This window comes from Ischnura elegans, chromosome 7 (assembly GCF_921293095.1).
Source record: "Ischnura elegans chromosome 7, ioIscEleg1.1, whole genome shotgun sequence".
In the NCBI taxonomy this organism is placed as follows: Eukaryota; Metazoa; Arthropoda; class Insecta; order Odonata; family Coenagrionidae; genus Ischnura; species Ischnura elegans.
The window spans coordinates 81568925-81596432 of NC_060252.1; the positions used below are offsets into that span (position 1 = coordinate 81568925).

Genomic DNA, 27508 nt, shown 5'->3' on the forward strand with positions numbered 1-27508 from the left:
CATTGGCATAATGATTGATAAAACAATGCTTTGCATGATTTTTATTCAGTGCAGGGCTTATAAATTGTTTGAATAGGAAGTCGTTGTTTGAGTAAGGAAATTTAGTGATACAAAAAAACATCACCTTTCGTATTGATTTATACTTACGTTTATCGGATAGAAATTTATCTGTCGCCGCACCAGTCCAGTTCCTGTATAACTCATAGCAACAGGTATATTGGCTATTATTTGCTCCACCTCCGGTAAAGCGACAATTTGCTATAGCGAGTGTTTATAAGTGCACCGTGGGGTGTCGTTTCATCGAGGTTGCACTGTATATGGTTTTCACACGATTGTCTATTGAATATCCATGCTGCAATACACTTATTCCACTAACCAAATGATGTGGGTGTCCAACGTAGATCACAACTTATTTTCATTTAATCTTTCCAAATCTCCCCAAACAATCCCCTTTATTTGTTTCAACAACGCCTTGGCAACCCAAAATATTCAGTCTGCATTTTGTCCTTATAACAGCAATTATTTTCACCAAATTTGCATTATAGCCCTCGTAGACTGATTTTCTATCCACTTCCTCAGTCTGTCATCAATGGATACCGTGCCGTGACGTCACGCTCCGATGACGTCGTATTTTCAAACAGCCGATGAAGATCAATTTTTAAAGACTCATAACTCAGCTGAAAAGCTTTATATGCGAAATTTTTCGGCGAGTACATTTGAGGTAGAGGCATTCTTATTCCAGTACTTTAAAAAAAATGTGCATGTTCCCCATTATATCTGTTCGCATGTTGTTGATTGCCGTGAGCCTTTAATGGCATGTGCTCTTGCAAGAGTGGTTTTCATTTTCAATGTGGAAGTTGATCAGTATAAGCAATGAAAAAATTAACATTTTGGCGCACACCAACCCTTGCTAGTGTAGTCGTCGTATCTCCGTGTCTGAAATGACACTGCTTAAATACCTAAATGCCATTATGATGATAAAAAAGTCTCATGTCTATGCTTGCCGCAATTAAAATTAATGAAAAAGTTGATGCCGTATGATCACAATGAAGAGAACAAAGTATACAGCCATCACGAAGCCCCGAACCCCAATCCCCAGCGTGGTAGTCTTAAACGTTACCACTAGCCCACCAGACCCGTCTGCTAAACAGTGCGATATCATGGAACTATAAGCGGCTTGTGAAAAGTACCGCATGAAAATTTATTAAATACAGCCAAACTAAGGCCCATTCAACGAAACCACTACTAGTTCAGGGATGTGTTAACCATTCTGAAGGCCATAAAAAATACGGCATTGAAAAAGACGGAGCAAGTTCCGTTGTCTCCCCTTGTCAGTGAGCTACAATGCAAATGCACAACTTATTTTTTATGCCATGAACAGGAAAGTAAATGAGTATATATATGCAAGCACTCCAATTATTAGATAGCAAACATCTTTTTTGACATAATCAAATAACCAGGAATCCCACCTAATAAGATACTATATTGTTGAAATTGGAAAGAGCTGAAATAACCCTTAATTTATAAATTAACTCACACCATAATCACAGCAACTGATCAACACATCTAACATATGCCTTTACTCATCCTCCCCTACAAGCAGAATGAAGTGATGGGAGATGTGTGTACCTCAAAAAAGTAAATTTCTACTGGTTAAAAGGTATAGGAATACCGATAAAGAACAAAAGAATAAAAAAGGTGGCCCCCCTCGTTCAATAGCCCATTTACCATAGAATCATCCAAACCCACAATGCAACCCAATGGATCACATCAACATTATAAATGCATTTTCCCATACATAACTGCATTTGCATCAATGTGTTATAGGCTCATGAAAAAATACATAAAATCTCTGTTTACGATAAATTAGGCTACGCGTCAAAAGACAAAATATGCATTGAAAATGGTCAAACCACTATGACACAATTACCTATCAGAGTGCTGAGAATGGGAGAGGAGACGATGTCACAAACAACGTACGTAAAAGAGCAATTAAGTATAAGAAGTAATGGCTGCTCTAATTGATTATCCAGAAAAAGGTACTTACAGTTTATGAACAAGATGATTGCGTAGATCTGGGGTCACTGACTGATGCCATTCTTTGGTCCCTTGCACTGGATTTGCAGTCACTTGACCAGGTTGAAGTCCAGCAGGCAACTGAAGATTAGGTATGCGAGAGTCTGCTCCTGGACCACCACCACCAACCATCTGCTGGAATGACAAGAACTAATCACATCACTTCAGTGAGTCAACTTTCAATTTTGAACTACATTGGCAGAAATAAAAACTAGCTGCAGAAAATTAAAATCACCCTCCAATAGTCTGAAATCAGCAACAGCCCATCTAATGCTCCTAACAGACTGCTCTGTATTCCAAACAGATACTTACATTGCCAGCTTGATTCTGCTGTGGCTCAGGTCCTCCAAATAAAGTGTTCTGCATACTCCCAACTTGAATGCCAGAAGATGCCTGTGGCTGGGTCGTGGTCTCCACCACTCCACCTCCACTTCCAGTGACCCCTCCACCAATGGTCATAGTGACATTTGGAGCAGGAGCTCCACTCCCTGCTGGCAGCGATGTAGATGGACCACTTGCAGGTGGAGGAGCAATCACTCTGATCCCACCACCACTTGCACCTGGCATATTGGGAACGGCCCCAGGGGGAACACCACTGACACCTACAGGTGGTCCAACCATTCGAGCACGGGCAACATTTGGCAGCAAATTAGGGCCAGGACACTGGATTCCTAGAGCATCATATGCTCTCCTCATATCTGAGGGGGATGGATTTGGCTGACTACTGGGAGGCTGACTTGAAACAACTATGGAGAAACAAATAATGCACATATAATCCAAAATTTATATTTATCTCAATAGAAAATTCTCTATAGAAATCCTTACCATTAGGGTTGTTCCTGTTTTTATCAGCTTGCTTCAAAGGTAAACAAACAGGACAATCTGACCTTGTACAATGTTTCCAGTGAGAAATGATTTGTCTAGATGAAGAACAATGAGGTACAGAACAAGCCTTTCCAGCTTGACAGGTAGTCATATGATTCAGAACATTCTTCATTGTTTTGCAATGAGGAAGTGTACACTAGAAAAGGAAATAATGAAGTCATTTAGCACACATTATTGAAAGACAATTCTGGAAAAAAGGACAATTTTATGAAGTACTTTTATAAAACAATTACCTGCCAGACCTCTCCATTGGCTTGACTTTCCCGGCGTTGACATTTATGGGCATGTAAAAGTAAAACAAGCTGCTGTTGGATTAGTTTCCTCTTCTCTGGGTCAGCAGTAGGAGTAGTTCCTTGACTTGGTGCACTTCCTGGTGTGGTACCAGCAGTACCAGAGCCTGGCTGTGCTGGAGGACCACCAGCAGGGCCCTGCTGACCAGATGCACCACCAGCTCCTGATGGGACGGACATCTGTGATTGTTGGGCAGGAGAAGGAGCTGACGGTGGAGGTGGACCTGTGGTAGGACCACCCTGTTGCTGTGGATGAACCACACCCACTGGATGGGCCTCTACTGTACCTGGTCCTCCAAAACGGGTTGCCATAGTAATATTTGGTGCCACATTCCGCTGTGGCTGCATTCCACTACCTGGTGCTTGAGGGCCATTTCCTGGAGATCCATAGCCATATGGACTTGCCGACGCCACACCAGGGCCAATTTGGTTCATCTGCTGCATGTTTGGTGCCTGTTTGAGTAATGTTGAAGCTTTAGCACAAATATTAACAACATAAAAGACATAATAATGCTTCTCATTTATACATCCACTGGCATATGATCTTACACCACATACCTGCATTCTAGGGCCTGGTACTCCAAGACCAGGATGAACAACCCCACCTGGATGACCAGGAGGACCATGAGTTTGAGAAGCTGGCCCTCGCAAATGCCCCTGACCCATTGGTGCTGCAGAAACAGTCCTTGTCATTACATGACCTGCATTTGACACTAATGGCCCATTCTGTAGCCCCTGATGATGCAATGCATTTGGCGGGAGACTCGAGGAGGGCACACCAGTCCCCATCCCAGAGTTACTTCCCACACCATGAGTCATTCCAGCAGCTCCCACTTGCTGCTGTTTAGCTAAATTATTAGCAAGATTACCCATCCCACCGGTTGAATTTGCATGGCTGCCCAACGAGTTGGTTACAATTCCCCCACCCATACTGTTTGGAGCACTCGAGAGTCCAGCTGCAGCAGCTGCAGCTGCCATACTCATTGCAGCCATGCTAGAAGCACTAGACATTGACATTGCAACACTATTGGCCACAGAAGACATGGTCATACTAGTTGGAGTGGCCATACTACTGGCCATACTGTTGGCCAGTCCAGGTAGGTTACTCATTGAGTCCCTATCCATTCCAGGTTGTTGAGGAGCAGGAGGAGCTGATGTGGGTGGCCCTGCACCATGTCCACCTGCCTTACTTACAGAAACATTGGGAGGAGATTGTAGACTATTTCCAGCACTATGCGGGCTTTTGGCTCCACCTAATGCTGTGGCAGTGGCCATTCCAGGACTGGGACCTCCAACACCAGTGATGGAATTTGCTAGAGAATGAGGGGGCCCACCAGGAACCTTCCCTTGTTGTGACTGCTGCATAAGAAGGGCAAGTGACTGCCTATGGTTAGCCCCACTTTGATTACTACCCACAGGTAGGGAAACCTCCTGAGAGGAGCCTGGCCCAGTTCCAACAACAAGAACTGGTGTTGTAGAATCCACAGCTCCATTTTGCATTCCTTTCCCCCCACCACCACTGGGTACTGAACCAGGTCCTGGGCCTGTAGCAGGTGGCTTAGACGACTCAGTACTCCCCCAAGAACCAGAAGACATAAGCTCATCAGGAAGATCATTTTCCAGATCAAACATATCAGTGTTGGTGAAGAGGTCTGTGAACATAAAAACATTATCCATAAAACTGACATTTCTATGAACAATGCATCACATAAACACCTATAATTTTAAAAGCACATCTATTACATGTTTTCATACACCAGATCTCAAATTAAATTAATAGATGTACCTTTGCTGTCGATTGTATAGAGTTTCGAAAAAATAAATAAATTCAAAAACTGTTGAGTCAGTAATAAATTGTCACAGCAAGAACAAGAAAATCAATTCAAACACATTGTTCAAGATGAAAAATTAACATAAAAGTTATCTAAGTTATCTTACTGCAATTAATTCTACAGATTTACCAACATATATCACAAGCATCATCAGATAACTAGTTTTCACTATAATGTACAGAAAATGAACAATAGTGAATTTTAACGAAAGAAATTAAAAATTATGGCACCACATATCATCTGTGACGACAAAATAGTTTATTGGAAAAAATCAAACACACAGTCTCACAAAAAGCCAGATAAAATTCATAAGAAATTGAAATTTCACAAATCATTCATATACATATATTCCATGCCCAAACATACTTTTAAAAAATCACCAGCAACTACTAAGGACTACACAACATAATTCCACAATGATTTAAAAACTCTATTCTCAACTGCGTGCAAATGAACCACAGCAATGTCAAATGATCAGCAATTGTAAGTCATTACTTAATGAGAACATACACTGAACACGAAGCTAACAGGAAAACTTACTGCAGAGAATAGTAATAACGTATAGTCACAAATAGCTAACAGCATGGAAAAATTACCAACTTCATTTACAAGTAATTCCGCGGGAAATCATTTCAAATTAAATGCAAAATTCAAAGTAAAAACAATTAAGCACAATTAATAACACGATTAATAAGCACAAAAAGCATTCCGAGTTATACCACAATCACAGCAGGTTAAAAGACATACCGCAAAAATTCTTCACTTTAATACGTTTGCCCAGACAAAAATCCCATTAAGTACACGGGTAAGTCACAATGTTAGCCGTATCGCTGGAATACACGCACACATCTCACATGGATAACTCTACAAATTATTCATTTTTCCTAAACTATATTATTAACAATGTGAGTACAAGACACATCCTCCATGTATTTAGGCAACGCGACAGAGTGTCGTTCTGTTTTGCATGTTGTACAAATTCAAAATTACTTCTCTTAGGCAACATCCACTGCTGCTGAAGCTTTGGACCTCCGTCATTGTTTCCCAGAGTGGATGACAACCCGAAGTTGAAAGGATGATGCATCAATAAAGGTGAGATGGGCACTGTGGATGGTATACAATATTTGTATCCAGATTCTTTTAAATGTCCGGCACCAAAGAGAAATACCTACTCATCGTCAATAAAAAACAAAATTCTGAATAATTCGATAATTTAGAATGAGTATAAAAATTTACTGAACAAAAATGAATAGTAAGGCTGCGTAGGTTTTAGAGAGAGACAGAAGGCGGGAGATATTAATTTTCGGCATAGATTAGCAGACTGAGCAAAAATTTCCTATCCATAATTTTCAATTCCCTTTTCAGATTCATTTCCAGTTAGAATACATTAATCCGTAAACAATAAAATTAAGGTCCTTAAAGCGAAATGAATCATTGGCACCTTACAAAAAACCGGCTTTCTGTAATGCCTTGGATTCACAATAAAACCATCGGTGATAACACTAATATCCATGGCAAATAGCACAACATGAAAATACATCAATAAACAGCAGACGAAAATACGCCTACGAAAACTTAGCTGATATGCGAATTCATTAATCATAACAAATGTCCGCAAATTCAACAGTCTTTTAAAACTTTACAAGCGATACGGCAATAATTTTAATTGCACACAGACACGTTCTTTCAATATTATTTGGAATGCCGAACACACCGTATTATGATGATTGCTATCAAATACGAAACTCTTACTTTCTAAAACTTTTGTTTACATAATAAACCATTAGCCACATGCTAATAAATGACTCCACTATAACCGTCTCAGCATTTCCCTTCACCATGCAGAAACAAGTTATCGAAAGGAAAAACAAAATTAATAATAACTAATTTAAATCCGCAAATCCATAAATGCCATTACCGCAGATCGAATGCTTGCCATGCATACCATGCAAAATAATTAGTAAAACTCCAAGAAAAAAAATGTTTACTCCTAAATAGTGAAATTTCTAGTTACTTTCATTCACTACTTTAAAAAGCGTCGAGTGCCAATGTTTAATTAAGCAAGGCGATTTTAAGTATTTTTAAACTAAAGTACAATACGACTTAAATGAAAAATTAATAAGTCGGATAAATTTAATCCTTTATTCTAATCACGCCAAAAAATTATAAATTCAAATAAAAACCCTAACAACATAAGTTAACACTTACATTGTATACATCTATAACACCTGGTAATAACGTCATATGAGAAGGAACGCCTCCTTATTTAACCATGTTAATGCGGCTAAGATCATTTTTTAAATAAATCTGCACTATTTTTCAGGCATAAATTACTTACCCGATGAGTCGGATGTGCCCTGGAACGGGTCTGCTAATTTTTGCCGCTTGCTTGGCGGCCCATCGACGAGATGATCAGCCATATCTCCCTGTTTACCAAGCCGTGCCTGCTACACAATATCCCATCTATTACGATATGATTCGGTCACACATGGCTTTTTTAAGATCTCACGACATAACCGACGCCTCAATTTTGATGTGCCGAAAGTTCGGTGTTTAATACACCTTTCAAGGCACATATTAGAAATACACCTTCAACCATGGGGCATAGCGAAGCCTAAAACTGGCCGATGAGCTTACACGGAACCCCGCACCATCTCTCCGACTCGGGAACTCCAACAATGATACCAATCCAAATCGAACACAATTTTTTCCTTTTGAAAGCTTTTTGAACACACCTCGACCAACTAGAACAACACAATACACAATTGGTCACAAATAAGAACGGAAACTGCTAATATGAAACGGAAGAGAAACCATAATTTCAAGAATAAACTCCAAATTTCCTCAGAGTACGAGTTAGTCAAAATGGCGGCTGTTGATGAAAAGTTTTTCTACGCTTGTCAGAAAATTTCCGACTATTAATGAGCCCTTTGCTCTCCCATTGGTCCAGTTGAACCATGTGACCAAATTAAGCGCTCCCATTGGTTGCCGTCATTTCCGAAGGGTTTACCTGACGTCATGTGCATCCACGAAGATTCACGAAGTGTAATTGCTCCAGCGGTAGGTATATCGAAGAAGTAATAAGTCAGTAAATAACTCGTAGCCCTTTTATTTATTAGTTTGTGTTGATCCTGTTTGATAAAACTCGCCGGCAGTAAGTACTTTATTCTCATATTGACGGTGTTTTCAGAGCTTTGGGGTTTACTTTAAGTCAAGTCCCAGAATTTGCTAGAATCTGAAGATATTATCTTATAGTTATATGGTCTCAATCATTCTTACGAAGCTGTAGTGGTCTACAAACGTCCTAATTTATTATGCTGTTGATTGTAGAAGTTAGTCATGTTTAGATATACCTTGATTATATTGAAGAAAATTGCATGTGTTCTTAATGTAGTGGTCAAAGTCATTCTTATCCCGTGGTTTTTTGATTTACATTGTGACTCTTCTAATCTCCCCTTGAATTTATTATTTGCTAGAACACATAGCTATTAATTTGTGCATCTGTGTGTTCAGTAATGTAATAGTAGCCTTTAGGTACGGAATGCGAAGCTACTTGTTGCTTCGTTGTACTAATCACCGTGTTAGATAGAGACCAATTTGTATTGTCTCGTGTGGTCAGTGTCTGGATAAATGATTCGTTGAGTTGTCGTGGTTTCTTACCTGCAATTGCCCATCGTAAATTCATGACTTAAGCACGAGTCGTTAGCAGTGGAGAATGACGTCCCTTAGGATAGCATTTCATATTTAAAGGGCATGTTTTGTGCAATATTGTCTTGTGTTGCGGAATTGCCATTATTGTCTTGAAATCTGTGGGTCACAATTATATGAATAGTTTCTGTCAGTAAAGGGTATTGTCATATTTTCAAATTGGCACTCTCCTTTCTCCATCAGATAATCAAATTTTTTGTCATGGTGTTGGCATTATGAGTACTTATTTGGTTCTTTGAAAAATTGTGAATTTATTGGTGACAATTGTTCAGTAATAGGGATCATTGGCCGATATTAGTTTGACAACATGCCGCACTGTGTGCCTCACGTGTTTTCCGCGCGCGCGAAGTGAGGAAGGTCAGGGTCATTTATTTGCCGCAACGCCACTCCACGGCGTGTGCAGGAACGATATCAAAATTATTGACAGTTTCTTCCAAGCCTGCAGTTTATGAATTAAAAAAAATATTCTCTGATTCTCTATTCTCTCAATGTTGCGCTCAGCATATCAATTTAACAATTTGCAATGACTCCTCTTCTTTTCACTTAGTTCTTTTTATGGTACTGTTTACTGTCGAGCAAGCAGTTTTAGATGTATACTGCCCCAGGTGTCTTTTTACGTGAAGCATTGAAGTGTCAATATGGCGTTTCTCATTATCAATCTTTCGTTTCGAAGCAGGCTTTGGACGTAATTGTATATCCCGATAAATTGTTGGAATTTTAGCGCGACCCTTGAATAAGGGCGAGTTTCTCATTGAATGGTACAGATAAACAATTTTTCGTGTTTTCGATCCATCTTTTGCTGATGTCGAGGAATTCGTATGTACTTCGTTATTTCGGTCTTCGAGACTTTTGGAAGATTTCATCAATTGTTTCCATTATTTTGACACAGTTCTATACCAAATCAGGTCCTACATATGACAGTATAAGCACCCCTCTCTCTTCAGCGCCCCGAGTCCAACTCGGTCATTTCGTTTAGATTCTCAGGAAAAGTCATTCACACCGTTGTAAATAATCGTTTTACGGTGGCTGAAGGTTTATTGAAGCTCTTTCATAACATACCTTGCACTGTTCCAAGGAGAAATTACTCTTAGACTAAAGGACTATAGTGTGTCTATAGGATTTATTATATTCTCAAACTACATTATATGAAGCACGTAGTCCGAAAAACTTACCAATCTACAGACAATTTGGCAACTTCCGGTGTAAAAATTTATTAATGCTTTTTAAGCACTATTTAAACTCACAACAACCTGGGAAATATCGCACTTCGTCTTCCAGCGGAGCTGAGATTGGTCTGACTGACTCACAATCAGTCTAGGTTGATAAATGGAATGGTCTGACTAGACTTATTTGAGAGGAGGCCAAGTGAGCTCACTTTCGAAACCAGTCTGAACTCTCATTCGTTCCGACTGTGAGCAGGTCTGAGTGGTACACACATTACTTCAATACAGCATTGTGCATAGCTATTTGACTGAGTCCTCTTAAGATCACTTTCTTTCATGAAGTCACTGCTGTTTGGGCGGAATCGTTCATAGTTTTATCTCTAAAATGGGGAAAAAGGTTTATTCGTGGGTTTCCTCAATCGGTTATTAATTTTAAACTTGATTGTTTCTGGCTTTACTTTGTGAAAATCCATTCTTAATAATAAAACGTTATTTTACTTTTCCACACGATTTAATTAATACGACCGGTTTCGTTGCAGAGGCGACATCATCAGGTACAGAAACAGTTAAAATAACTGTTTTTATAACGGTTTCTGTACCTGATGATGTCGCCTCTGCGACGAAACCGGTCGTATTAATTAAATCATGTGGAAAAGTACAATAACGTTTTATTATTACGGTTATTAATTATCCAATTACTCTTATGTTAATGATTAACAACAGTAATTTTCCACCAATAGCAACTCTATGTAAAGCTATACTAGCTAGACTATGTAAAGCATTCTCATACTACCTGCATTGAAGAACATATTTTGAATCTTTCATTTAGATATTTACCCTTTCCTACCAGAGCCTACAATAGGAAAATGTTTTCGTGCTACGAGTAGCATGAGAATATTTTTAACCTCTCTGTACGGAGCTCTTTTTTGGGGATCATGTGCCTGGGTATTTTTGTCCCTCAGATTTGGGACCCAGCTCTTCCCTTACCCCGTCCACTGGACTCTACCCTCTAACCCAGTGGCGCCGACTCCATGGGGCTTGAGGGGGCCCAAGCCCCCTCAAAAATTCGTTATGGTTGTGAGGAGAAATGTGTAAAGCCCGTATGACACTTGCCAATTTATTGGCCAATCCATTGGATATTGGATTGTGTACCCACTGACACACGCCAATTTCTAGCCCAATCTCAGTTTCACAATATTGGGCACAATTTCTTGGCCAATCTACAATTTAGAACAGGTTCTATTTTCTCGAGGCCAATCTCCAATCAGAACTCAGTCTTGTCGACTCCTAGTGGCCAAAACTAGAAGCTCTTTGCAAAAAATTTCACCTCGGAATTTTAATATCATATATAAAAACTTTACAAGCATAGCAACCCATGAAATAGCTCAAATAATTAATGTGTACTTTGAGGGAATATAAATTCACAAACATCAACTGTCTAAAGTGGGTAATTCGGAAATAACATTTCGGATATTTAATGAATAAAAACGTCGTGTTTCTCCTCGATAGCGTCTATATTTTGTTTATTTTACAATTATTAAACTATTTTTCATGATTTGAGCGCTAAAGTTTCGGGTGAAAGTCCCAATTGATGACACAATCTCTGTTTATTCGATGAACATATTCCAGCCAAAACGAGCCGCTACGTTATCTTGGCTCACCTATGAGATCACCATATTGCCTATCTCTCATCATTCAAGGAACTCACCCGAATGAAATTTCGAGCAATTCGAGAATATCTTTGCAGCCCCTCGAAATAGTTATTAAATTTACAATTATTATGCCACCTCCCATTCTGTAGCTCATTGGCAATTAACCTGCGTCTTGAGATGCTCTTTTGTCATTTTGTGTTATGTGGCGTTCTCTAGTGGGGTATTAGAACACTATAACGGCCAATATTGGTGTAAATATTGGTACGTGTCATACGATGCGTAAAGCCCAATATTTTTACCAATATTGGGCCAATATATTGGCCAATAAATTGGCAAGTGTCATACGGGCTTAAGGCTTGTTGATTTTCCCCGGAGTGTCCAGATATCGAGATTCGAGTTATAAGGTTCTAATTCTGATCATACGACTCTTCTAAAATGCTTAAAAAACTTAAAACTCACTACTTAAAAATTTCCCGGGGCAAGATCCCTGGTTTGGGCCCCCCCAATATTTTTTGTAAGTCGGCGTCCCTGCTCTAACCCTATTATGGCACAAATCCACGGTCAACTTATTGACAGGTGTTTTATTCAACATTGCATTAGATTTTCATGATAGTTTATTCTTCTAAAAGAATTACTAACAATTTTTAAGCATTTGGAAATTCAAACAGATTTCTAGCATTAATAACGGCTAGTTTAACCCTGCAACCGTACACCTCCATTTCTGTTACACTAACCGTATACTGGGGTACTGAGTACCCCAAAGAGTTATAAAACATATAAAATGCAAAAACTTATTTTTATTAAAAAAACCATTGAAAACGCGTTATTTTGGCCTTAAATTATTGCAAAATATAAATTTAATTACATGTTTTAATATTTCAACAAATATAATAAGAGAATTAAGAAACCTTACATAAAATTTTCGGGAAAGTTAAAATTCCCTGGGGCACTGAGTGCCCCGGTGTACGGTTCCAGGGTTAATACTTACTAACTAAAGTTAAGTACGAGGAAATACGGCTGGAAGTCCAGAAGTGCATTGTTTTTAATGCTTAAGCTTCGTTTATAAATTGCTTACGCACAGAAAATAATGAGGAATTAATTTCAAAGTATAAAAAATTTGTAGTGTGCACAAAATATATCATTAAAACTATTGACAATATAACCACCTTGCAATGGATTCCTGCGTTGAGGATGATCGTAAATGAGTGGGAAAGTCGGGCTTAATTGCTGAGGAGTGGCCCTTCAGGCTTGTTAAGCTGAGAGTCTGGCTGGGCCTGAATGCATCCAAAAATTGCTACCTCAGCCGTCACGTCCCTTCACTCGCATTGGCCGTCGTCTGGACGTTTGCTTTGAAAAATCCACGGCAGCTGTACATCACATCAGGTCTTCTACATATGAAAATACCCGTTGGCTACACCTGACGTCTGGCACATAAGGTTAACATGGAAATTGAGTGAGAAAATCTCCAATAAAGATAAATAATCACTGACAGTATTCCCTTTTCCTCAGACTCACTAGTACCCAATATTGGTCATGATATGTGTTTCACAGTTGGTGCGAAGGCTTCTGCATTTTTTGGGTTTCACTACATCATCGTTGTGATAAAGACAACAGTTTCTCCTGGATTCCAGCAGGCGTCTTCAGGTCGAATTGCGTGATCCCCTGTTTTGGCCACCATTAAATATATGAACCAAGACTCAATATCATCTGGGAAGGGACAAAAGTTATCGCCATAGAATCCTTATATTTTCCTTGGATCGTTCACTATGCGATTGAAACATCTAGACATTCTCATAATTTCAATCGAGAGGATAGCTACCAACTCCACAGCATGTGGAAGAGACTCTTCGTCCCATACCCTCCTGTTATTGATTTCAAGGCAACGAATAATCGTCAACACACACCACTGGGCTGCCGATATAACGGCAGCCAAAACATGGCGTCAAGCACCTCGGCCTGAAGATACCTGCTGGAATGCAAGAGACACTGCTGTCTACATCACAGGGACAACGCTGTGAAATCCAAAAAATGCAACCTTCATTATACATATTTCCCAGTGTCTGGCTGTGATAACAGAGTATTTATCCTAGAGTCTCTAATTCTATATGAAAAAAGTGGTTTATAGACCATAATTTAAGCACACATGAGGGAGGCAAATGGCAGATTTGATAAGTGAAGATTGATAATTCTGCTCACTTTCTCTTTCAATTTTCAAAAATCAAGGTAAACGTATTGATACATGGTTAGATTTTTGTCTGTTCCTCTGGTTCCTTGAGAAATCACCACTTCCTCTCCTCCCTACTTCCTGCAATCTACTACAGAGTCAGCTCTCCATTTTGTTATAATTTTCATGGAAATTCTCTCTTCAATTTTTTTGTGATCTTCTATTGCCACCTCCAGCCTCATATTTAGAATCACTGGGATGGTTAAGCATATTTTTGTTAATAGTGACCCACCATGGGCGGTTATCACCTAGTTGAAGTCAGATTAATGATGTTTGATGATCTTCTTCAGACTCTGGTCTCCACACTCATGCCATATTAATACCATACGTATTTGTTATTAATGTTGGTGGCCCTTGGGCCATTTGTCCTTTTATAATATTTAATTTCAGATTCATCCCTATGCTTTGCATTATTTTATTCTAGAATAATTTCAGTTAGGTATATTTGTGTCATTGGCAAAGTTATGAAGACCTTTTCATCAAAATATGTCAAGAATAGGGTGGTTTCCTATTATTTTTTTATTGCCAAAATCTAAAGATTATTACTCCTGGAGTACGCATTTCACACTTTTAGATTTTTAAATGACGATATCTATTTTTCGTGATTAAATGAAAAGTGAAAAATTCCAAGCGTATGAAATCGCGACGGCTAAGTATGAATGATGGGAAAAGCCCATGTGACGTCATTCTGGTTCGCACTGCCGCAAAGTGAGGTGACCTTGGGGTGAGAATATGTGCGCCGCTGAGATGCAGGCTGCTTGCAGGTAGCAGAGTACCCTGCTGTCAGGTAGTGCTTGGCTTAAAAAAGGATTATTAATACCTTACCAAACGCAGGAAACTTTCTGACTATGGGCAGTTTTAATTGGTGATTATTAAGAGATGTGTACCTGAGCTCTATGCCTCATGCATGCAGTGGTAATCTCAGACGATGTAGAACTCTTATCTACTCGTATAGAAACTAGGTCCCTGTGACGTCACGTGGAGTGGCATCTCATGGATGCCAATCTGGCCTTTTTCAAATGCGGATAAAATTGACCATTGCCATTCATCTAAACTGGGATATCTAAAACCAAATAATTTGTATATTAAGTACACCCGAATGGTGGGTAAAGAATCGCAATCAATGCCTTTCGTTTTCTATGATGAAGGAAACTACCCTATTCTATTTATTCCAGTACAGTTCCAAAAAGTACTATCATTTTTTATTCAAATCGTTTCTATAAGAATATCAATAAGTAGCTTTTTTTAATGTTAACATGTTTACACTGCCTTAAATATGTACACATTGTTTTGAGAGATGCTTCTTTGATGATATCTCAGCCCCTCCAGTGCTCTTTTACCATCTGCGGCATAATGGGATTTTTCTTGTAGACCACTGTTCCATGAGGATTGCCTAGCATTTCATTGGCCATTAACTCTTCTGTGTTCAAAGTTCAGGCTTTGCTCTCTGGCTGTGGTGCTGTGTGCACAATTTGGACTGCTCGTAGAATCTGATGCTCAGCAGTCCATACCACCTTGTCCGGTATAGTCCATAAGTTTCCAATGGGGAGAATGATGCCTCGATAGCTTAACTGGCTAAAGCACTTAGCCGAAAATTGGGGGATTCCGGTTCAAATACCTGTCCAGGTGAATGATTTTTTGATAATGATGCCATAGCCGTCAAAACTAGTCGACAGGAAATAAAAGTTTTGTGGAACAGCTCTAGGTTTTTGCTTTTTTATGAATGATTCCTTCTCTGTGGATTTTTCACTCAATTATGCTGTTGTTAATTTAAGGCAAATAAAAGAGATCATTCGCATTTCAAATGTCCTATCTGATCATTTAAAAATAAATTTGTAATAACAAAATATTGTAATGCATTTACACGCTGTTGATTGGCTGCGTATGAATTATAAACTGGTCTTACCTATGACCTCTTTGAGCCAGTGTCCTGCTACCCTCACAGCTAGGGCGGGAGCCTTGTGAGGTGCTCTTTTGTTTGGGATTAGCATTTCCAGGAGACGCTTTTATTCATTCCCACAAATGCACATTGCTGATTCTTTGCTGGTTTGAGTATAATCTTTCCCCGGTGAGATTTTCCTATTTTGAGCGATAATTGAGAAATCCCTTGGCGATAGTGTCCGTATAAAAGAGAATTGTGCCCAACAAGGAGTCCATGCTATTATGTTTGAGGTTCGATCCTTAGAGAAATCATATCCCTCTCCAGGTCAATTTCATGGTGTCGACAAAGAGGAGTTTCACTGTATCTGCACTACAATGTAGAAATTGTTTTCATGTTTTTCATTTCCATAAAGGCATTGTATCAATGGTAAAAGTGATGAAGTACTATTTAAAGGAAGCACGAGATAAATACATAAGTCAAACACATCAGTGCTATTTTTGAAATAGTTCAAGATATTATTCTAGTTCCAGGGTCCTCTACCCTTGCAACTAACATAGGTGTATGGAAATGTTGTCTTTTGGGAATTTTTACATATTAGTGAGGTCTTTGGTACAAAAAAAACTTGCTTCATATTGAGTTCTTTGGTTAATCCGAAAATGTGACCAAAATACAAGGTTTGTCCGAACAGTATCTGACTTAGTTAATATCTCCGCATTGGCTCTTTTCTCAGTGATGTGAGCTGTAGCATCCTTTGAAGTGTTCCTCATTTGATTAATCTACACGCTCCCATCGGTGCTACCAAACCTTAAAGCAGTCCTTAAATCCAGATTTTGGAATGGGTTTTAGCTTGCATGTGGCATTACTTTGAGGAGTCTAGTCGTCAATCCGCTTTCCTTTGAGTGCAATTTTCAATTTTAGGAATATCCAAAATTCGCAGGGAGACATGTCTGGTCTGAATGGAGGCTGGCAAAGCTGTACAAACTCATGTTTTGCCAAAAACTGCTGCACAAGGAGTGATGAATGCACTGGCGTGTTACCGTGGTGAAAGAGCCAGTCACCACTTGACCAGAAACACGATCGTTTTCTTCTCACAGCGTCACGCAATATTTACTAAACTTCAACGTATTGTTGTCTGTTGGTCGTCTGACCTCTTGAAGCAAATCTGTGGTGCACAACACCCTCGCAATTGAAAAAAATAATCAGTTTAATGCTTGGCCATATATTGGTGAATACATTTATAAAAATTTCCAAGTTTGAGCTATTAAACATGCAACTTTATATACTAACCACCTTGCTTTAAAAACCAAGCCCTTCAAAATGATGAGTACAGCACTTTGCAGTATCCTAGTTATTAGTCTGTTGTCAACTTATGAGTCTATGCTTTGCATAGTATCTTCCTTATGATGTTTTTTATTTATTTATATAGCTGAATTATTTTACAGAAATCACATGTTATTTCATCAAATTTCTTAGACAGCCAAGAAATCTCAGTTAACTAGCTACTTTCTAACAAGCTATCAGTTCTTTCTTCTGGACAGTACATATTTATAACTCATCGCGAGTAATGCCCACAGTCATCTGGGATAGCCAAGGTGTGGTTCTTAGATGTCCTGGAGCAACTGCTAATTGATCCCACTACGAGATGACACTAAGCGAAAAGCCCAAATATTTAGGATAAGGCCAGAGAAGAAGAACTTTCACCTGCGGCATGACAACAATGGTGGTTACTGAATGGAAAAAATTATATTTTCTCTCAGAAATATTGTTCATTATAGCTTTGCTGTTTTGGTCTATATTGTGGTTTTCATTTTCAAGAGCAATAATGTTGGATCTGCTGGGCATACCTAATATTACATATTTAAAAAATGAGTAATCCTACCATGGCTGGTCGGTGATCTATGAAAGTTGATCATTTTTGCATAAATTTGTTTGAACTTAGTTTTGAGCTCTACTGTGGTTAGCTCTAGTGATGCATAAGAAAAAGGTGTATTGAGATTTTATGAAACTTGTCCTGAAGCCAATCCCAACAAAATGAAGTGCAGTCATTCATTTAAGGGAAAATAGATGGTCCATTGTACGGGCACAATTTTTCTGACAACATTGAGCAGTATGATATTGCTATAAAATGATTGTTAAGACTGAAGTTTTTCTTCATAATACGTACATAGTTGGAGTATTAGGCCCTGGATAGCCGTGACCACTCAGGGTCAGATTTACCCTAAGGCAAAATGGGCACGTACCTTGGAGCATCGCGGTCCAAGGGGCGCCTACTGTTACCTCATGCGAGTGGCTATGCTTTATCATAAAAATCAGGGAGGGGGTGTGGCTCAAGTGAGGAGGGGCACTCAGTGGAGAGGTGCCTATAGTGTAACTTTGGGTAAATCCAGCCCTGTGACCACTTACAAATTGGTACAATTAACTTCCACTGTAACAGTGGCCACAAACCTAACTATCATTTTCCAGCCAACAACTGGCCAAAAACTAGCTGATTGAGCTTTCTTTGCTTTGTTAGGTAAAGTATAGGAACAAGAAAGGCATGACGTCATGATGCATACGGAGAGTTTCTACAAGTGGCATCATCTATATCCCGGGCCTTCAAGGTTTGGAGAGTGAAATCACAATTGGTCCCTTTCACAAGGGTAAGGAGATGACATAAATGATACACATCTTTTTGTGTAGATGCGATGCTCTTCATTAACCTCTACATACATACCACCCTGATAACTCCAGTACCCTTGGCAGGGTTACATCATACTACAGTGGAAGCCCCTTATAATGAGTACGGGATATAGCGACAAGCTCGAATTAGCGACAGCCACCCAAGGAACCATATTCAAACCTACGATTTAAATGTAAAATGAATTAGTATTAGCTATAATGGCTTGATTCCTCTCCTGCGCCATTCGTAATTACGATAGGTTGACTTTTTGACCATGTGCCGCATCTCTGGCATTCAATGCGATTAAAACTGCATTTTTTCCACCAACTTCGACGTCTAAATGTTCAGTACTCCCCTATTCTTCTTTCCATAATAAATTTCTTGTGTACACATTTCATTGCTCTTTTGTCAACTACTTGTGCCTCCCGCAGTCAGGTTAAAAATTATTCCGCCCGTCTGCTAGCACCATGGCTGGTAAATGCAAGTCCTTGGATTTAAAAACCTAAATGAGAATTATTGCAGATTGTGAAAGTGGAGAGTGTTCAAAGAATGAAATAGCGAAGCAATTTGGAATTAATACATCGACATTATTCACCATTTTAAAGAAAAAGGAAGGAATTCGTGCGGCATTGCTTCAAGAAGGGCGTCCAAGCACCCCAAAACACTTGCAGCCTGAAGAGCATCCGCAGCTAGAAACTGCGTGGTTTTGCCAGCAAAGAGCTGTGGGGATTCCTATTACTGGCCCAATGATGAAGGCTAAAGCTGGATATTTGTGTGAGAGGCTTGGTGAAGACTATTTTAAATGCTCGGATGGATGGTTTGCAGGATTTAAAAATAGGACTTAGGGAATATCCCTTCATAAACTATCCAGTGAATCATCAAGTGTTGACGTTAATGCTGTGGAAGGCTGGGCTCCGGTCCTTAAAGCCTATTTGGATAATTACAGCCCCTACGATATTTACAACGCAGATGAGACGGGCGTATATTTTAACCTTCTCCCGGATAAAACTCTCGCCACTCGAACGGACCCCAGCAAAGGAGGGAAGAAAAGTAAAGGCTGCGTAACTGTTCTTTTATGTGCAAATATGGATGGTTCAGATAAGTTAAAACCGCTCGTGGTGGGGAAATTCGCCCATCCCCGATGTTTTAAGGGAGTTAAAACTCTCCCATGTACTTATGAAGCAAACAAAAATGCTTGGATGACAGCTGCTATCTTCATGCAGTGGTTACGGGCGTTTGATGCCAGGATTGGTGGAAGGAATAAAAAAGTGCTACATATTATTCATTGACAATTGCCCAGCCCATCCACCAATAGAACTTAGAAACGTCAAAATTGTGTTATTGCCGCCTAACACTACGAGCGTTCTTCAACCACCAGACCAAGGAGTAATTAAACTTTTCAAACACAATTTCTAAAGTTTACTGGTGAATTACTTGGTTGCTCGAGTACCTGGACGAAATTTAAAATAATTGAAGTGGAATGTTTTGGATGCCATGCGGGCAATATCAGTAAGCTGGGAAAAAATACCTCCAGCGCACATATCAGCATGTTTCCGGCATGCTGGATTTATTCGAGAGGAGAACAATGAGGCCATAGAGATCATGGAGGAAGTACAAAGGGAAAATGATGAACCTGATGGTTGGGTAGAAATTCAAGAACATTTTGGCTCTTGTGACTTTGAAGATTATCTAGCCGTTGATGAATCTACGCCTGTCCGTCAAATGTTAGCGGAGGAGGAGTTGATTGCAGCTGCGGAAGACGAAGCTTCCATAGGCATTTCTGAAAGTAGTTCCGAATCTGAGGGTGGAATGGTGTCAATGCCTTCAGTGGTTGAGGTGCGACATGCCATTAAAATAATAACTGATGTTTACCGGGCTAGTGATGCTTCGCCGGACGAATTCAAGAAACTAAATGAAGTAGAAAGATTTCTGCTCAAAGCAAGTGCGACTATCCAGGTTAAAATATTTGGTCTGTAACTGAGCTGGAACGGGGGTGGAGCTAAAGGTCTGTAGCTGGTCTGGAACTGGGAAGAAATTAAAACATTGCTCCAGACCAGTATGGTCTTCAACTGGTCTGGACAACGGGTGGGTAAACTGGTCTGGACCCAGGTATAGCTTTGTCTGTATCTAGTATGTACTGCTTGCCACCCTGCTCTGGAACTGGTGCGTTCTCAGGGGGACTATGTGGTCTGGAACTAATCTGTTATACTACTTAACCTAAGACTCAGGAAAACTAAAAGATCAGTCAATCTCATTGATCTGACTGGTTCAGTTCAGCTGGTAAGGAAAATGGAACAGTCTAAACAAATAAATCTGAGAATCATACCTAAGACATTTCCCAGCCAGCCAAATATGACAGATAGATAGATAGATACAAAGGCATACTGGGTAGCAGTAATCTTCAGTTGTTACAATAGCACTCATTACGTAATCAACGTAATACATTGTAAATTTTGAAAAGCGATGATACACATCTATGGATGTCTTCAGCTGTTAAGGGCAAGAAAGTTAAGTAATTTTAACTACAATACTTAAACAGCTCAGAATTGATGTATTTCCAGATTATGCCAGTATGAGTGCCAATGGAATTCTGAATTTAATAAATGTCAGACCGATCGTAAGATATTCATTTTAGTCACACATGGTAACTGCATTTCAACTGTGAACTCCCATCAAAGTTCCAAGTTGATAAAACATGTTAGCATATGACTTTTGACAAACCATCAATAACATATCCACTGCAACAGGAAATTTTGGATTCATTTGGAGGTGGATGATTTTCTATGCATTGAAATAAATCCATACATGCAAATCAACATTTATTGAGGTACTCATCACATTCTCCAGTACTAGTAACACAGTTAACATTTATTGTAGCAGAGAAAATGTCTTGTGTCCATCGCCATCAATCCTGGAAAATGAGAATTGTAACATTTGATAACCAGTTAATAAGTACTGAAAATTATTCCACATATTCTCTTAATATGCTTATTCAATTTCAAGAAAAACCCTTCATGCACAAATGAATTTATTGTGAGACTAATACATTTATGCCATAAAGAACTGCTAACAATGTGGTTTATAACGCGAGAACAGTAACTTGCAATATTTCAACTTAATCGATATGAATGAATTGTATTTTCACTATATCAGTTAAATCTAGATCTTGTGGTGTTCTGCCCGTCAGCAGGTCCCCCGCGCCAATGCTGTCTCCATTCCCTCCTGTCTCCGGCCAGCTCCTTGAAGTCTCCATATCTTCCAATTTTTACGTTGTCGATAAACTTCAGCCTAGTTAAAAAAAAAGTTAGTTCAAACAAGTTAAAGATCAAGCTAAATTGTAATCACAGAACGTTGTAATAAGCAATCTTATATAACTATTGGGTTGAAAGAAGTAGTTCATTAATCGCATCAGTCCTAAAATTTGTTGAGACACAAGTTCGTTGAGTTACTATCGATTGGAATAATATGTTCCATTTACTTACATTAAAATAGTCACTGCAGCAGAGATGGGTTGATGCTGACCAAATCATCTTCTTTAAATCTCTATGTGCTGCAAGGAGCCACTTTTTCCGCAAATCCAGGAAAAGAAACTTTATCCGGCGTTGATTTCATTGTGGTAGTATACAATTGGCACGAAACAGAATTTTTTCGTTTCCTTTTTGGGAGTCTTCACTTTGAAACACGTTATATTTTCCTCATCCATAGCATTCTTCAACATACAGTTGCTTGTAAAACATGCTTTTAAGGCACAGATTAAATCACAAAGTCAGAAAATACTGTGTCTACGAATGTAAACAAAGTTTCAGTACCGATGGCTGTCAGGTCACATGGTATAGAAGATGGCCACCGGTTGTTTTAGCGCTAGTTTCAAAGTACGATTTTTAATCCGCTATATTTAAATAAGTACGTAATATAATGGGAAAAAATTGTAACTTAAATTTGTAATCCATAAAATATGCATATACCGCAGTTAATACGTTCTTTTACAGAACTAAATTACTCCGGAGCAGGTGCACCTGCTTCCTATGGGTGCAAGGGTGTACCTTCACGAAGGTACCTGAGGGACTTTTCAGATGTTTACTCTTCAAAAAATGCTTTAACTTTAATGGGTAACTGAAATGAAGCATTACATCCACCTTATTACCATGTTATACACGGTGTTCTGAATTGGGATCAATTGCATATGAGGGGGCAAACAGATATTTAATTAGGTATATAAGTAATATTATTTTATGCTTCCATAGCCCAATTTAAGTGTGTAAGCTACTAGCTGGAAGATATTTAATCTTTCATACAATCAGCTCATTAATTGCATCCTTCTCCTACAGAGACGCAATGCAATTTTGTGAGAGAAGTATGTTAGTGTGTAACATGTAAGTAGAGAAAAGTTTTTCGGGTTTTCCACCGGTTGATATCATCCATGTCTCACGACGTTTCGATCCGCGACTTGCTGATCATCCTCAGGGGATCTTCCGAATGCCGTTCTTCAAAAATATTTCAGTATATATACACTCCATCCGAGTTCAGGTGTAACCTGATTGGTTCACGCTTGTTGAGGTTTTCCCGCCATTTTTGTCGTATATAATAGACTTCATTATTGGTCTCCAAGCATTGCTGATTTGGAAACCAGTGTCCCTGTTGAAGTTGTTGCGGTTGATGCGGATCTGAATGGCTTCCTTCACAAGGCGGTCCCAGTAGCCATGTGCTCGGCATAGCAGTTTCGCCTCCTTCCATTGTATGGCATGGTCTTCATTGATGCTATGCTCCGCCACTGCAGACTTTTCCGGTTGGGCCAGCCGTAAGTACCTCTGATGTTCCTTCGTTCTGGTTTCAATAGTCCGACTAGTCTCTCCAATGTATTTCTTTCAGGTGTAACCTGATTGGTTCACGCTTGTTGAGGTTTTCCCGCCATTTTTGTCGTATATAATAGACTTCATTATTGGTCTCCAAGCATTGCTTATCATCACTTCAGCTTAGCATCTCCACTTAGACCAATCGTGAGCGCCATAAGTTCGCCAACCTATAATCTGGCAAAATATCTAACCGGCATTCTTGCACCACATGTGGGTGTAAGTGAACATCATGTCAAGAACTCACTGGAATTCGTCGAGACCATAAAAGAGATCCGAGTGGACACGACTGACATCCTTGTCAGCCTGGACGTGGTATCATTGTTTACCTGTGTACCATTGACTGACACGATGCGGCTCTTAGCAGAAAGATTCGACTCGGACACAGTCAAGCTCTTCCATCATGTGCTGACTTCGACCTATTTCTCATTCGATGGACAGTTCTACGAGCAGACAGAGGGTGTAGCCATGGGTTCGCCGCTATCCCCAGCAATTGCGAATTTTTACATGGAAAACTTTGAAAAACAGGCTCTCAACTCAGCTCCACTGCAACCCAAATGCTTTTTTAGATATGTGGACGACACATTCCTGATCTGGCCACACGGAAAAGACGCCCTGGACCTGTTCTTCGCCCACATGAATAGTCAGCATCCGAGCATTAAATTTACCATGGAAAAAGAGACAAATGGCCAACTCCCGTTCCTCGACATTCTAATCCAGAAAAAGAAAGATGGAAGCCTGGGACACAGCATATACAGGAAAGCGACTCACACAGACCTATATCTCAACAATCAGAGTCATCACCACCCGTCACAGAAGCAAGCTGTGTTGTCTACTCTATTGCACAGAGCGAAGAAGATTCCCGATAACGAGAGCATCCAGAATGAGATAAAGCACCTGAAGATGACGTTTCGGAAAAATGGCTGTAGCAAACATCAGATTTCTGAGGCCCTAAAAAGGACCTTTAACAAGCCCATTGGCGGCATAAGGGAGCCGCAAGAAGAGCCGACCGCGAAAGTCTTTCTTCCCTATGTCTCCACAATATCCGGAAAGATACAACGCATTCTAGGCAGATATAATATTAAGACAATTCATTTACCACCTCCAAAGCTCAGGGATCAACTGGTGAGAGTAAAGGACCCCCTCGGACTGAAGACACCAGGAGTCTACGAAATTCCATGTGAGTGCGGAAAGAAATACATTGGAGAGACTAGTCGGACTATTGAAACCAGAACGAAGGAACATCAGAGGTACTTACGGCTGGCCCAACCGGAAAAGTCTGCAGTGGCGGAGCATAGCATCAATGAAGACCATGCCATACAATGGAAGGAGACGAAACTGCTATGCCGAGCACATGGCTACTGGGACCGCCTTGTGAAGGAAGCCATTCAGATCCGCATCAACCGCAACAACTTCAACAGGGACACTGGTTTCCAAATTAGCAATGCTTGGAGACCAATAATGAAGTCTATTATATACGACAAAAATGGCGGGAAAACCTCAACAAGCGTGAACCAATCAGGTTACACCTGAACTCGGATGGAGTGTATATATACTGAAATATTTTTGAAGAACGGCATTCGGAAGATCCCCTGAGGATGATCAGCAAGTCGCGGATCGAAACGTCGTGAGACATGGGCGATATCAACCGGTGGAAAACCCGAGAAACTTTTCTGCAACTGATACGCCGGGAAAACCTGAGATCATACATGTAAGTAGAGATGTTTGATGAGTGAAGGAGATCTAAGGAAAGGTAGTGCCATGGAATAATACTTCTTCCATGGTAGTGCTACCCTTGCCTTACCCTCCACGGAATGTAGAGCATGGGTTGATGGAGGGTTAACTACACACCATTGAGGGCAGTGGTGTGGGGGGGGGGTTAGGGGATAAACCTCCCCAGAGCTCAGAGAAAATTTTAAGTTTAATCCATTTTACTTAATTAGATTGATATTATTAATAGAATATTGTATGGATTAATAAAATTTCCCTCAGAAAGCTGTAAAACTCACCATTTTCAACCATTTATCTTAAAATTCCGCAATTTATTAATCTAGCACCTGCCGCTTGTCCTGGTGGGTATAATACCATACCCCCACACACCTAAACCCCCCAGCCTTAATTCCTAGCTGTGCCCCTATTGGAGGGTACTACCCTTCATTTGCCCTACATCTACCCACCATGGAGGAGTTCATTTTTATTACTGTGGAAGTTGCTGGTAAAGTTTTGCCTGAAATGGGTAAATACATTGGAATTAGAATAAACCATTTCAAATTATTTTATGGACTGCTAACTACTTCCCCAAACCCTATTTGATATTTCAACCTTCATTGCTTGAGCAATCATTTAGATGTAATATTTATTTTTATCTCGCATATTCATTTTTTACTATGTTACCCAGCTTGCTTAAAGTTTAAGTACTTCTGTTATTTGTTTCAATTTATGAATTAGCCCTTTGTAATGCCATTCAAATAAAGCAACTCTCCATAAGTCATGATTGTGGGCAGTGGGTAACTTTGAACCCATGTGAAATTCATCTATGTGATAACAAATATAAAATTGTAACTCATCTTGAAAAAAATTAATGTACATTAAAAATTGACCACTCCATAGCCCAGGATTCCTAATTCCATTAAGTATCAATTCCTAATATACATTATAATCATTTCACAGTTACAAATAAATTTAAGAGCAATTTCAGATGACCAAATAAAATATCAGATCTCATGTCACATCAGAATCCAGACCAGTTCACTCCCTCGGATTTTTCAGAATAGTTCCAGACCAGTTGCAACTCATAGAATATTTCAGCATAGTTACAGAATAGATCCAGACCTGATGCAGACCATCAAAAATTACAGTACAGTTACAGGCAATTGATCCAGATCAGTTTCACACCATCGAATATTACAGCACAGTTACAGACCATTTTCCTTTGCCTCTCTGAAATCCAGTTCAGTTACAGACAAGTTACAGAACAAAATTTTGCCTTTCAGACCAGTTACAGACCTGGGCAGGAGTCTGAAGCAGACAAAACTTGATTCATTTTTTGTCAGGCAATGAATGTGTGATTGAAAATTTTTCTGTGTTAGATTGTTAAAAGGCAATGATTTTCCAGAATATTCTTATGTTTATATCAAGGAAGTTTTTTAGAGTCATTAGATGAACCTTTTGGCCATTTATCTATGGAGAAGTAACCTAGTCATTTTTCAAAGATGCCATTTAACATGTTTTATTTACGTCTTCTAACAAGTAGTTGGAGATGAATATTTATTTTATTATCACTTTTATACGTTTTACTGTGTACTTAAGTGCATGAAGTTTTGAGGATGCGAATGGCAAATGTTTTTAATGTTCTATCATATGCTGTTTTTATTGTTTCTGAGAGTAAAATATATTGAAAAAATCCATGATGATTGATTTCGACGCCCAATAAATAGTGTAAACATGTTATTTTGCATGAATGTCAGTAACTAAAATCGTGTTCATCCTGCTGCAGGTAGCCAAGTCAGTTCCAGGCAGCATTCTAATCAGAAATTATGCGCTACTGCCGCTAGATGTCTCTACGTCGATTGCGTCTGATTGTGTGCATCTCTACGAAACTTAAATATTGCGCTAACAGACAGACTGAGTGTGGACTTACTCGATCATTTGTCCCTCTATTTATTCAAGCAATTTTTCACTCATTTCCACCGAAGATAATTGATATGACTTATATGATTTTAAATGCTGTAATGCTGATGTTATTAGGTTTCATGATTCCGACAGCATTTGAGTCAGCTGTTTTGAAGCACGATAGTAAACCATTCATACAGGCAGACTTGAAGCGTAAGAAGATTATTTCCACAGCTTTATTCCGCCATTAACATGAAAAAGATAGTATTGCAATACTCATGTGGAACCCTAAAATTTCATCACGCTCCTTTCGTCACCCAATTGCAGCCGCCACTCATCATTTTCACTACTACTCTGAAAGATTGAAGGAATGAATTTTTGAACAGATTCTGAAGTTTTAGCATTTAATAGTCTGATGTATAGCCATAACTGGTAGTTATGACGTACGTATATATTTGGAGCATCCAAGAAATAGGGATAATAACAGCTCATTATGCATAGTTCAGTAGGAGTGTGTCTGATGCTGGGACTGTTAAAATCAACTTCTTAATGCCTCGGCATATAGATTCCTGCATAATTACATATGAATTAATGATAGTGAATATGATAAAAGTGAATATGATCATTAGTGAATTAAATGTTCAAAAGTATGATTTAAAAGGCTAGCATGCAGAA

At 39.3% G+C, this 27508-nt stretch overlaps 1 protein-coding gene across 8 annotated transcripts in view; it reads right to left on the reverse strand.

Moving 5' to 3' along the window:
* Positions 1–7962, reverse strand: part of LOC124162015 (histone lysine acetyltransferase CREBBP-like) — a 72266-nt gene extending 64304 nt beyond the window's left edge. For 5 of the 8 annotated variants that reach the window (XM_046538341.1, XM_046538339.1, XM_046538338.1 and 2 more), the window contains exons 1-7: positions 7422–7962; positions 6074–6187; positions 3810–4903; positions 3195–3704; positions 2902–3097; positions 2389–2822; positions 2048–2226 (exon numbers count right to left, since the gene is read on the reverse strand). In XM_046538341.1, coding sequence (XP_046394297.1) covers positions 2048–2226; positions 2389–2822; positions 2902–3097; positions 3195–3704; positions 3810–4903; positions 6074–6187; positions 7422–7503 — 2609 coding nt within the window. In that variant the 5' untranslated portion in view covers positions 7504–7962. The remainder of the gene's footprint in view (positions 1–2047; positions 2227–2388; positions 2823–2901; positions 3098–3194; positions 3705–3809; positions 4904–6073; positions 6188–7421) is intronic. The other 3 variants (XM_046538337.1, XM_046538336.1, XM_046538340.1) reach the window with 3 other exon arrangements.
* Between the last annotated feature and the right edge of the window lie 19546 nt (positions 7963–27508).